The sequence below is a fragment of the Hermetia illucens genome, chromosome 4 (genome assembly GCF_905115235.1).
Source record: "Hermetia illucens chromosome 4, iHerIll2.2.curated.20191125, whole genome shotgun sequence".
Classification (NCBI taxonomy): Eukaryota; Metazoa; Arthropoda; class Insecta; order Diptera; family Stratiomyidae; genus Hermetia; species Hermetia illucens.
In genome coordinates, this window is record NC_051852.1 from 13,229,785 (window position 1) to 13,243,946 (window position 14,162).

The 14,162-nt window shown below is 45.8% G+C and overlaps 2 protein-coding genes across 2 annotated transcripts in view; one reads left to right on the forward strand and one right to left on the reverse strand.

Annotated features, from left to right (window-relative positions):
• The window catches only part of LOC119654601, a 338,686-nt gene that overhangs the window by 111,444 nt on the left and 213,080 nt on the right, over positions 1-14,162 (reverse strand). The gene's annotated exons all lie outside the window — the stretch shown is intronic.
• Positions 1-14,162, forward strand: part of LOC119656272 (zinc finger protein Xfin-like) — a 49,756-nt gene that overhangs the window by 13,841 nt on the left and 21,753 nt on the right. Inside the window, exon 2 of the mRNA XM_038062696.1 lies at positions 2,414-4,047. Coding sequence (XP_037918624.1) covers positions 2,414-4,047 — 1,634 coding nt within the window. The remainder of the gene's footprint in view (positions 1-2,413; positions 4,048-14,162) is intronic.

Below are 14,162 nucleotides of genomic sequence, written 5' to 3' on the forward strand. Positions count from 1 at the left end.
GATTAGTAGATCGGTTCATAAGGGATACACACATTCCTAAGTGCCCTCTTCATCACAGGCAACACGCCTACCATGAAGGCAAATCCACGGAGACAGCACTCCATGAACTTACGGCAAAAATTGAAAATGCGATGTCCGATAAAGAATACGCCTTAGGCGCATTCATGGACATCGAAGGTGCCTTCAATTATGCCTCATTTGCGGCAATTTTTGATGCGGCAAGACAGCATGGAATCGAACCGCTGTTAATCAGTTGGATCCTTCACATGCTAGAGTGGAGAAATATCCACATATCGGTCGGCCAGAAGTTTATTGAAGCAGGATGTCTCAGGGGCTGCCCACAGGGAGGGGTCCTCCCTCCACTGTTATGACTCTTGGTGATGGATACCCTGCTGTGGCTCCTGGAAGACAAAAAAGTCTTCGCGCAAGCATTTGCGGACGACCTAGCCGTAATAATTACCGGCAAGTTTGCGAACACAGTATGTGACCGCTTGAATGCAACTCTGCATGTAATCCACAGCTGGTGTCTCCGCAATGGACTCACGGTGAACGCTAGGAAGACTGGACTAGTTATGTTCACTAGGAACGTCAGGTGGGGTAGCTATACGCTACCCACCTTAGCAGGGGCGGAAATCCAGCTGGCACAAACAGTCAAGTACTTAGGAGTACATTTCGACTCCAAGTTAACGTGGAAGCATCATATCCAGGAACAATACCAGAAATCCTGCAGATTGCTCTGGTGCTGTAGGAATGCGATAGGTAAGACCTGGGGACTTTCACCTAAACGGATATATTGGATGTATACATCTATAATAAAACCCATTTTGATGTATGCATGCATCGTCTGGTGGCCAAGACTGAACTTTGCTAACAGCAGGAAGCTGCTAACGCAGATTCAGAGACTTGGTTGCATAAGTATTACTGGAGCAATGAGTACTAAGCCGACTGCGGCACTTGAAGCTATCCTAAATTTACCCCCCATTAACTTGGAGGTGAAACGGAAAGCAGCCAACGACGCATATAGGCTCGATACCATTGGGGCGTGGAAAGGCGGCAACAGGCATGCGTCTATCTGGAAATTCCTTGAAAAACATCCGGTAGCCCTGATGCCGACCGATCATATGGTTTCCAGATTCGTCTTTGAAAAGACATACACTGTCGTAATCACCGAAAGAGAAGAATGGTCGACAAGTGACCATAAGTCTTTTCAGATTACAGACCTAATAATCTTCACCGACGGGTCAGTCACGGAGGATGGATCGGGTGCAGGTGTGTTCTCGGAGAATCCGATTATAGAACTGGCCCGACCCCTCGGAAAAATGATGACCATATTCCAGGCGGAGATATATGCCATTTCATTGGCAGCAGAAGAATGTCTGCGACAAAAATGGAGGGGTCGCACCATTCGAATCTGTTCCGACAGTCGGGCGGCATTATCAGCGCTAAATGGCAACAATATATCAAGCAAGTTGGTGTGGAGTTATCATCAGGTGCTGCTGAAACTTGGCCGACTGAACGAAACATTCCTGATGTGGGTGCCGGGGCACTCTAACATCGCCGGTAATGAGGGGGCTGATAGACTGGCTCGCCGAGGGTCTGGATCCACAATGGTGGGGCCAGAACCAGCTCTTGGAATTCGACCATCTACTGTCAAGTCTACTCTGAAGGGTGAAATTGCAAGGATTCACGCAACCGAGTGGAGAAATTTGGACTCTTGCCGGCAAGCGAAAATCCTTGTGAAGGAGCCTAGGGCCACTAGAGCAGCGTTTTTGTTGTCCCTTAAGAAGTGGGACATGAAAACCCTAGTAGGGCTTTTGACGGGACACTGCCCCTTAAACTACCATATGGAAAAGATTGGGGTAGTGGTTTCGGCTGTGTGCAGCCAATGTGAGGAGGAGGAGGAGACAGCCCTGCACTTTTTATGCGGCTGCCCGGCATCCTTAGATCTCAAACGAAGACACCTTGGCAAGGTTTTCTTCAATGAAGAATCTGCACACTCTCTGCCTCTTGAGACTGTTCTCGGATTCGCTAAAGCCTGCGAACACCGTAGGCGGGAAGCCATTGAATAGGCAACTTACGGAGATAGTACAATGGGCCTAATAATGGCCTGAGTGCTCGGAGCTGCGGCTCCCCCCATTTAACTAAACTGAACTAAACTTAGTGATTATGTTGGCATCTGCCTTAGAGTTGAGGGTCACACGGAAGATGCTCAGATTGGTATCGTTAGCTCGTGACCACGGGGTGAAAAGCCCTAATATGCGTAACCTGCGTTAACTCCTTAATTTCCGAAGTCACGTCTCCGAGTGTCTTCCGTTACACCCACTGTATTATTTACCAAACAGAAACCACCATTGTGAATTGATGCAACAATTAATCAACCACCAAGAGTAAATGTCAAATAAGCGTCAAATGAAAACTTCCAAACAACGACTCGACACAGACCGTCAACAACTTTCACCTGTCGGACTTATTTACCTCGCATGAGATTATGAGTTTAAATAGTATTGAATTCGTGAATCCAGAAAGTGTTGTGATAAAAAGCGAAAAGACCGAAGAAGATATTTTCAATGGAAATCCCGTCAATTCTAATTTAGCGCCGAATGTTTCCAATACAAAGTGTGGCGAGATATTCACTTCAAACAATTCCGATTTTACCTTAATATGTGCGTTTTGTGGCGGTTGTTATAATAATATTCCAGAATTTGGAGAACATCTGCGTCAAAATCATAAAAATGAAAATGACGATTTCTACGAGAGCCTTTGGGAAAGTGAGACTAAAGTGAGTGTAGCCAGTTTCGATGGGAATGATGAGTCCGGGGGCGTCGGTAATAGTCAGCCGAATCAGGCGGAGTTTGAATGTAAGGAGTGTAAAAAGTTGTTTGGATCGCAGCTACTGCTCAAACGGCATAAATGCCAGGTCACGTACGATGAAAATATTTCGGGAGATGGAGGGACAGGTGCAGAAAAAGTTGATTATAAGCATCCAGTCAACAGCAAGCCGCCAACTGCCAAATTGTTCTGTTCTTTCTGCAACAAACAGTACCGTAGCCCGCAGACCCTGCAACGACACAAGTGTAAACTCAATAAAGAGCCTAAACAAACGCCTACTGTAGATCTTACACCAGTTCTTGTCGATGCAACCCAGGATCCTTCTCAGCAAGTCGGGGCAGATCATTCAGACTTTGCCAGTAGCACTGAAAGCCAAGACGATCCAAGTAGCCTTGGTAATACATCTAAGGACCCGGTAGAGAAGAATAAGAAGCCTCCGAACCCAGATCTTTATTGCGAAATATGCGATCGACGATTTAAATACAAAAACATCTTCAAAAAGCATGGAATGCGGCATCCAGTAGCACCGATCGCACTGCAAAATGATCCTGATTATCTTAAATGCTGTTATTGTAGTTTGAAACTCGCCAACAACGCCGAATGGTATGAGCACGAAAATTCCCACACCGAGGATACCCCATTCCAGTGTTCCTACTGCCCGAAGAGGTTCAAAAGCCGTCATGAGGTTGAGATGCACACGAACAGTCACACGGGAGCCCGGCCTTATAAATGTGCTCAATGCGGTGCCTCATTTGCTCACTCCAACAACCTGTCGACCCACATCAAACGCGTCCACCTCCGCCTGACACCGTTCTCATGCACCCTCTGCGACAAGAAGTTCGTCAGAAACGTGGAACTTACAATTCACATGCGACAACACACCGGCGAGAAACCTTATCAGTGCGAGGAGTGCGGAAGGAGCTTCATGATAGCCGTCCAACTCAATGAGCACCGGAAACGACACACAAACATTCGGGACGTTAAGTGTCCTTCATGTCCGATGGCCTTTTTCACGAAAAAGATGCTCCGCAAACATATGGTTAAGCATTCAGATTCACGCCCTCATGTATGTGCAATATGCGGCAGGACCTTCAGTCGAAAGAAGGCTTTGGTCGTTCATAATAAAATTCATCAGGATATTAAGGAGTATGTTTGTGCCATTTGTGGAAAAGCATTCGCTCAACCCGCTGGATTGTATTCACATAAGAAATCACATATGCATTCGATGAATTCATAGAATTGTTCCGGGTAAGGTTGTGAATGAGGTGAATTGATATTAGTCCGAATAGTGAAACGGGAACGAAATTGTCCTTGATAGGATTAAGGATTGATGAAGCAATCGAGTTTTTAGATAATTACTGCGTTTAGTGGTTAGGAATTTCCTTAAAAGTTGCAAGGCTTCCTACGTTCCGCTCTGAATTGTTTGCCGGACTTGGAGGCGTTGCGTTATCTACTAGGTCGTTGCACATGAAATGGCCGATTTGGTACTAAAATTTGAAACGACTGTAAAGCTTACAAAAATTTATTTAATTAATCAAAATAACACATCGTTCAATAAGTCCCGGGACTAACTATGAAAACGAACATTTTATCGGCAAAATTCTTTATTATTCACCAACATAATCTGCTTCAAGTGTAATACAATCATTCCAACGCTTCTCTAACTTTTCAATGCCATGTTTGAAGAACGATTTGTCTTTTGACTCAAAATGAGCCTCAGTAGCAGCGATCACCTCCTCATTTGAACCAAATCTTCTTCCCTGGAGCATCTTTTTGAGATCCGCAAAGAGGCAGTAGTCGTTGGGGGCCAGATCCGGCGAGTACCGAGGATGAGGAAGCAGTTGGAAGCCTAATTCGTTGAATTTAGTCATCGTTTTGATTGACTTGTGGCACGGTGCGTTGTCTTGATGAAAGATGACTTTCTTCTTCTTCATGTGTGGGCGTTTTTTTCGCTATTTCGGCCTTCAAACGATCCAATAACACCATGTAGTAGCCGCTAATGATGGTTTTTCCTTTTTCGAGGTAGTCAATGAAAATTATACCATTCGCATCCCAGAATACGGACGCCATCACTTTGGTGGCCGACTGTTGTGTTTTTGGACGCTTCGGGCGGCTTTCACCGGTCGTACGCCATTCAGCTGACTGCCGACTTGACTCCGGAGTGAAATGGTGAATCCATGTTTCGTCCACTGTCACATATCGACAAAAAATCCTGTTTATTGCAAGTAAACAGTGCCAAACAGCTCTCCGAATCATTGATACGTTGTTGCTTTTGTTCCATTGTGAGCAAATGCGGCACCCATTTGGAAAAAACCTTTTTCAGAGCCAATTTTTGGTGCAAAAAAGTAAATGCACTACCAGTTGATATGTTCACCATCTTAGCTATCTCTCGCACTTTCATTTTGCGGTCAACCATCACGATTTTCAATACTTGCTTGGTGTTTTCGGGAGTTACTGCCTCATTTGGCCGACCCGAACGTTCCGCATCATTTGTATCAGCACGACCGCGTTTCAAGTCAGCATACCACCGACAAATGGTTGTTTTCGACGGAGTAGAGTCCGGATAACGTTTTTCAAGCCATTGCTGAGCTTGAACAGTATTTTCGATTTAGAAAACAATGTTTTATCAACACACGAAATTCGTTTTGGTCCATTTTTTCACGATTGCAAGGGTAGCGTCACTTTAACCACTATAGCTTTCTTGGTTATGTTTCGAATTACATCAAATTTTGACACATCTTATCTGAAGATTGGTACTTCTGAACCTTGGTATATAAATGGCATTATTAGCGCCATCTCTACGCTAGTCCCGGGACCTATTGAACGATGTGTTAGGTGGCAGTGCAAGAGCATGTATGCCAGTTTCGTAGAAGTCCAATTTTCAGGGGTTGATAAACTCGTTGTAGGCAATTTTGATGACCACTTCTTCACTCAAACAAATGATCCAAATGCATAAAAAAGTGGTAGTCGGTTGGCGAAAGGTCCGGAGAATATGGTGTCATCCACCGGAGTCTCATACTGCAATTCGTTCAACTTTCGAACCGTTGTTCTGGATTCATGAGGTCGTGCATTGCCGTGAAGGAGTATCACAGCATCTCTGTTGACCAATTTCGGATGTTGAAAACTAAATTTTTGGTGCATTTCCTCGTGTTTGTCACAGTACGAGAGAGGACCCAAAAAAACTGGAATTTCGTCATACCTTCTTTATTTCTCAATATTTTTACACCAAATTTTGATCACCTTCAAAGTATTCGCCTTTGACTCCAAACGATTCTTCCATTGTTCAAAACATTTTTTAAATTCAGTCATCGGAATGACCTTTAAACCTTTCAGCGATTTTTGTTTCACCTTCTCCACAGTGGCAAAACGGTTTCCTTTGATATTCCTTTTGAGTCTGAAGCTCAAAACATGCCTGAAGTCGACGCTCCCTTTGCTCGTCTGTGAGAAGGCGCGGGGCGAATCTGGCTGCAACCCTTCTGATGTGCAAATCTTCGGATAAAATTCTCTGAATTGAACTCCCGACATCTCACAGAGTTGATAAATGGTTCGACGACGGTCTTCAGACGAGAGTATTGATTTTGTCGACGTTTTTCTCAGTTCTTGACGTTGGGAGGCGTCCTGAACGAAGTTGGCTTTCAATAGACATTTCTCCATTTTTAAAACGTGAAAACCAGTCGTAAACTCTGGTTTTACTTAAGGCAGCATCCCCATGAGCAGTCTTAAGCATTACAAAAGTTTCCCGCGGCCGATTTCCTCCAGGAAACAAAATTTCATAGCCGCGCATTGTTCTCGACAATCTGCCATTACATTTTCGCTGAAATGTAAAAAGTTGTTTTACTAAAAAAAAATCTCACAGGCGAACCGATGCAGTCACAGCGACACAACTTCGCACACTGTATCAGGTGGCGTAACACTAACGGGCATGTGGTCAAACAATAGGTTCCCCCGCTCTCCATCCCCACCAGAGCGTAATTCCCGGAACTTATGGGTCCCCCCTCGTATTTCTGTGCATTTATCGTTTCTCCAGGTGCCAAGAAAGAATAGTGGATAACTCCAGCTGTAGACCACCAAACAGTCACCATTACCTTCTTCGGATGGAGGCTCGATTTCGGCATATGCTTCGGTGGCTTATCAGCATCTAGCCATTGTGCTAATCGGCGACGATTGTCGTAGAATATCCACTTTTCATCACATGTCACTATTCTGTGCAAAAAGGGATCGCTTCTGTTGCGGGAGAGTAAAGAACTGCAAATTTCCATTCGAAGCGCCATGTTTTACTCTGTAAGGGCTTGCGGAACCCATTTGTCGAGGTTTTTCACTTTTTTACGTTGTTTGTACGCCCAGTTTCTCTGCAATGTGTCTCACAGACTGACGTGTGTCGGATTCGACTAGCGAACGCAGCTCATCGTTATCAATCGTTAGTCCTGGATGTCCACGTGGCTCACTTTGATGGTTTACGTCACCTGGCCGGAATTTTTCGAACCACCGCCGTGTGAGTTATGTGAGACTTCTACTCACTAAAACCACCTCCTTCTCATTCCACTCTCCCCACGGAACTCCTATCAAGTATCGCGTCGCGGGGCTGGATCAGCTTTTAACTACGACTCATTATGGTTCTCTCCCTTCCTTGTTTTCGTCGTAGTTCTTCCTGCCTAAGCTGTTGGTGAATAGCTTGCAGTTCCCTTAAAACCTGGTTCCAGACATCTGTTGACTCCAGCATGAACTCCACAATGTTTTCGGGTGTTAAACGCCTGTCTGCGACCGCTTCCATTCTTGTTCGGTGAACCTGGGGCAATCACACATGACATGCTCCGCATTCTCAGCCACGTTACTACATCTTGGGCAGCATGGTGACTCGTCGTGATCAAATCGATGTAAATAAGCACGATAACCTCCATGTCCACTTAAGAATTGTGTTAACTCGTAGCTTAATTCCCCATGATTTCGTTCAAACCATCTCCGAATATCCAGAATGATGCGGTATGTCCAACGACCAGTTTGTAACTCATCCCATCGCTTTTGCCACCCTTCGATGGATTCCCACCGTGCCAGCTGCCGTCGAAATGCGCTGGACTCTCCAGCTGCATACGTTTTGTCGTAGAGTCGCCGGCCTTCATTCGCCAAGATGTCTACAGGGAGCATCCCTGCTAATACATATGCTGCTTCTCCTGATGTTGTACGATACGCACTACATACCCCGAGTGCACTTAGCCGATACGCCACTCCCAATTTTCCGCAGTTCACTTTGTTATTCAGAACAGTTGCCCAAACTGGAGCTGCATAGAGTAGCACGGAGCTGACTACCTTAGAAAGCAGAAGACGTCGACTTTGTCTTGGCCCACCAATGTTCGGTAGTATCCTCCAGAACGTTGCAGCGATGGAAGACGCTTTAGTTGCGGCGTACTCAATGTGTCTTTTGAACTTGAGTCTTCTGTCAATAATTACTCCCAAGTATTTGAGCGATGGTTGGAAGTAAATTGTTTTTTCGCCAACTTTGATTTTCACAGGTACTTCTGGAAGATACATTGCTATCGGGAAGCACACAAAAAAAAGGTTCACAGGTCGTGGAAATATTGCAGCGGACATGCGATGCCTTGACGTAACACTTTCCGAAGACGAAATCCTAATTTTTGGTGGATTTCAGAAATTGAGGAATGCCGGAAAAAGTGCCTCAAAGCTAGGAGACGCTCCCAGCGCAGAAGAAACCGACCTGAGTTCTTTCTTCTGTTGCTAATGAGAACTACCTCTGTTTTATGTTCAGCAAGTGAAAGGCCAGAATTTCTCAATCAGGAATTGATCTCCCATATCGCTTCATTTGCATAGACCTCGATCTTGTCTTGGTGCTTTGCAACGACTGTTATTCCGCTATCATCGGCGAAGCCAATAATTGTCACGTTGTCCGGTAGGCGTAGCGTCAGCACTCCATCATACATAACTAACTACAACAAGGGACCCAGGACAGAACCCTGTGGCACTCCGCAAGTTGTCGGGAATATTTTTAGCCCATCGTCCGAGTTGTAGTAAAGTCTTCTCCCAAGGAGAAACTCAACCACAATGTGTACAATGTACTTCGGGGCCTGTATCTTGTCGAGTGTCTCGATGATTTTTTTCCATTTTGCACTATTGAACGCATTTTTTACGTCGAGGGTTATTACTGCGCAGCATTTTCCTTCTTCTATTGCAGCCTGAGCCAAACCAGTCAGTATGCTGATTGCGTCGATAGTTGATTTCGCCTTATGAAATCCGAATTGTTTGTCGGAAAGGCCTCCTTCCTTTTCCGCGACAGCGAGCAGTCTGCTATATATTACTGGTTCAAATAGTTTTCCAATGGTATTGACCAGACATATCGGTCTATATGAGGAGGCGTCACTCAATGGTTTATCTACATTCGGAATGAGTATTAGCTTTTGTAGCTTCCATTGCTCAGGGAATTCTCCTTCCCTAGGGCATGCCGTGAAAACTTGGGCAAACATACCTGGCGCTGTCCTGGCGGCTATTTTCATCAGCGACTTATATGCGCCACCCCATGGGTCAGAGTCAGCTTGAGTACACATCCGCTTGAAATGTTCGGATTTGCTCTTTGCGATAGCTACTTGCAATTTTTTTCTCGCATTTTTATATTGCATGTGTAGCTCCTCGAAATCAGGTCGGTTTCTTCTGCGCTGGGAGCGTCTCCTAGCTTTGAGGCACTTTTTCCGGCATTCCTCAATTTCTGAATTCCACCATAAATTAGGATTTCGTACCTCCTTGAACATTTCTGCGTCGAATTTCTTGGTTACCCAGCTCATCGTTAATCGTTTTAATGGCTTCATAATATTCCTTTGCGAAATATGAAAGTTGATAGCCTGATGATCGCTGTGTGTGTACTCCTCGCTGACACGCCACTGCAAGTCTCTGACGAAGGTGAGGTCTACCACCGATTGCAGTTCTCCCCTCCGAAATGTGTTGGCTCCCCCAGAGTTGGCAAATACCACGTTCAAGCGCGAGAATCTCTCCAGCAATATTCGTCCTCTTGCGTTGGGTTTCTCTGCTACCCCATTCTTCTGCCCATTTTCGTATTGTTCGGATACACTGCCAACTTCGACGTTGTTTTCGAATATGCTTTGGGAAAGTAGGTCTTGGGCCGCTCGACAGTGATTCAGATTGAGTTGCATAAACTTCATTTGACCTTATTTATGAACGCCTTTCTGAACACTGGGCATTTACTGCTTCCTGCAATGTGGGCGCTGTCACTATTTTTTGCTTCCACGCAGAATACGCACTTGGGTATTCCGTTGCAGTCCTTTGCAAAATGGCCTTGTTCTCCACATTTGCGGCACAGATTTGATCTGTCTGGCGAGCTAGTGCAAGCTTTCGCTATGTGACCAACCTGCCAGCACTTATAGCATTTATGCACTGGACTCTGCTCCCGTAACCGACAGACCACCCCCATCCAATACTTTACTTACTTTGCCTGTGATATTCTTCTACGTTGAGATTTGGGGGGGAACCCATACCTGTAATTTTTTTACCGAATATAGTCATGTCGGGTATCAAATTAAAGGTTTTCTTAGAAAGATTTATTAGAAAGGCGGGGAGTGGGAGGGGAAGAAAGTGACGATTTCTTTAACGGAAAACCTTTCATACCTGAAGTGCCCAGCTTCCGGTTTCCCGACTTGTTCCTTTTTATTCACTGTTATCACGACGATGGTTAAAACTGAAATGACTCCTTGATTAAATGTAGGAGTATTTATACTTCATTATTCGACACCAACAGCACCAACTGGTGGTGGTTTGATACAGCAAAATCGCAACTAACTTCACTTGATTGCCAAATCGGCCATTTCATATGCAACAACCTAATATTTAAGAGCAGAGGACCGGTCCCCATTGGAAAAGCAAGCAAACTCATGTAAACTGTGGTTACTTTAAAATTTGCACAACATCGAAAGCATGCATAATAGAAACTTACATATTAGCTCAAATTTAATTTATATGAGTTGTTTTAAAAAATGTGATAATTACGTGAATCTTTGGAGTGATCTCCGTGGTCTGACAAAACTGAGAGCTATTTTTCATCACAAAGTTTATTTTAAGCTGTTTAAATTCTTCTGTAATGAATTTTGATCTCTACATCCCTTAAGACACGCCCTACTGACATTATTTTATGGTTAAATTTTAATTGAATCTCATAAACGTACATTATATTTTGGGATAGATTCTCTGGAGTGAATAAAGTGGAAGACCACACTAAAATACATTTTATTGTAATGCTTAATTATGCTTGCCGGCATAAGTTTAAAGTAAGGAATTTGGATTATAAAATAATTGAAATAAAAGACTCGAATCAATTTATTTTTAACAGAAAAAACTGACGATCTGAGTTTTGTATTGTAAAATTGCCGAGACGAAGGTTTTGTATTGTGTTCCAGTCTTTGAAATGGTGGAGAAATCCAAAAACGTGTGTATGTGTGTGTTTTTGTTTTGTCCCACATTGTCCCGGGAGGCTAACGATGTATGATACGAGATACCGCCTACGATGGCTCCGTGACGCGCTTGGCTAGACTGTTGTCTATGTTACCAGCATGACTACGAAAAACATGGGCTACTGGACCTTTTTTTTTTTTGTGTGTACACGGAGGTGGAAAATCTTAGAAAGACACGCCCGCCGCAGCTCCGCCGTCCGAACGGCGGAACTACAGCGGGCGCGTGTGGGATTCACACCCACTAAAAACCACCCCCGGTCTCTCCAGCCCCAGCCCCGCGGGACCACCATTGAGGTATTACTTCGCGGGGTAGGTTTGCTCTTAGGCATTTATCCTTCTCCTATTTGCAGCTTTCCTCCTTCTTTGTTCCTTCAGCAACTCCTCCTGCATTTGGATGATTGCGGAGCCAACCGCAAGCCACTTCTCCTCGGACTCCAGCATCTCAGTAACCAAGCTCTCCGGGGTCCGGCTCCTGCCCAGCACCTGGTTTAAGCTCCTTCTCTCCATCGCAAATCGTGGGCAGTGAAACATCACATGCTCTGGATCCTCCGGTATGCCATCGCATCTAGGACAGTTTGGAGAATCATCCAACCCGAAGCGGTGCAGATACTGCCTGTAGCAACCACCGTGCCCCGTGAGGAACTGGGTAATATGGTAGTTGGTCTCCCCATGTTTTCGCTCAAGCCACACCCCAATGTTGGGAATGAGCCTGTGCGTCCACCGACCTTTCGCAGACTCGTCCCATCTGCGTTGCCAGAGATCAAGCGACTCTGACCTTGCCGCATTTCTACGCTGTGCATGCCCCTCCATATGTCTTGCATTGTACAGGACACTCATTTCTTTGGCCAGAATGTCAACCGGGATCATGCCTGCCACCACCAATACTGCCTCATCTGATGTGGTTCTAAAAGCACTGCAAACCCTCAAAGCCATCCGCCGGTAAACCGAGTTCACCTGCTTCCGTCTCTGAGAGTTTGCAAGCACCCCTGCCCACACAGGCGACGAGTAGAGCAGGATGGAGCGCACCACTCCGGCTAGCACCAACCTCCGGCAATGTTTCGGTCCACCAATATTTGGCAACATTTTTGCAAGTGCCATGGTGGCACTGGCTGCCTTTTGGCATGCATACTCTAGGTGTTCCCTAAAACTCAACTTGGTGTCAATTATTACTCCCAGGTATTTGATAGCCGGCTTTGATACGACCGTATGTCCACCGACCTCCACTTTTACAGTGTTATTTTTCTTGCGTTTCGTTATTAAGACCGCTTCCGTTTTCGCGTCCGCCAAGGTCAGCCCGGCCTTTTCTAGCCAGGACTTTACCGCTCTCACTGTTTCTGTTGTGTAAACCTCCACATCTTCTGGGTGTTTTGCTGCAGCAACCACAGCTAGGTCATCAGCAAAGCCGACAATCGTAGTCCCCTCTGGGACGGGAAGTGCAAGCACCCCATTATACATGATATTCCACAACAGGGGACCAATTGCCGATCCTTGTGGTACCCCAGCTGTGATAATGTACTCTTTGGGGCCCTCATCCGTCCCGTACCAGAGAGTCCTCTCTGAGAGGTAGTTTTCCACCAAATTCGCTAAGTATCCGGGGACACCTATGTCAGCCAACGCCCGTTTAATTCTATTCCAGTTGGCCGAGTTGAATGCGTTTTTGACATCCAACGCCACCACGGCACAGCAGCCGCCAGAAATCAGTGCACCTTTTGCCAGGTTTACCACCATGCCAATTGCGTCCACCGTAGAATGGGCGCGTCGGAAACCAAACTGGCGTTCTGACAAACCATTGCTGGCTTCGACGATGGGCAGGAGTCTGTTGTAGATGACTCTCTCCATCATCTTCCCCATTGCATCCAACAGGCAGATAGGACGATAAGACGCTGGGTTTCCAGGTGGCTTGCCAGGCTTCGGAAGCAACACCAACTTTTGCTTTTTCCACTGGACAGGGAATATTCCTTTTTTTAGGCACGCCTTCCCCGGAAGACCCAACATTCGCCAGTACCACGTCCAGCTCCGCGAATGCTTCGAGGAGAACACGTCCCCTCACATTAGTTATCCGGCTGCCCCATTCAAGAGCCCACGCATTGAAATCGCCTCCTATTATGATCGGCCATCGTCCTCTTGCATCCAAAACAAGAGCAGCAAGCATCCGCTCATACTCGACGAGTGTAGCGCTGGGTAGGGCTACTGGATCTTATATTGCTTTGTAAATGTTCATTATGTTAAAGCATTGAGTCACAAGCCTCGAAGAAATACTAGGGCGTCCACTTCAGTCGACGCGGCAGGACGGGCCCCGGTCCAGTCGAGAAATGGGCAAGGGTTCTTGCCGCATGGACAGCGTCAGAACGTAAGCAAGTTAGTCCAAACAAAACAAATACGTGTCTGCACGCTGAATGTTGGTACCCTAACTGGAAAGACCGAGGAACCCGGAAGAACCCTTCGGAAAAGGCGCATTAATATCTGCGCTCTGCAAGAAACCCAATGGTCTGGTGCCAAAAGCTGCGACATTGAAGGCGAACGCGGTAAAAATGGCAATAAACTTCTCTACTTTGCTAGCCCACACACTCAATATGGTGTTGGCATTGCCATCTCAGAGGATTTCCGTTAAGCCATTAAAGAAGTTGAATGATTTGATGATCGGCTGATGAAGCTCACCATCATATCAGCTGATCGCACTATTCACTTCTTCACCTGATGTCGAGAAAGATGCCATGTGGCAACTTCTCGATGAAAAGACTTGTGACCTTAATGATCATGTGGATGAAAAGGCAGACGATAAAAGGTGCCATGGGGGAAAGGGTTTCGGAGCGCGCAATGAGGGTAATAATAATAAAACTCCGCCGAAGCCGGTCCCAAGCCCGGTTG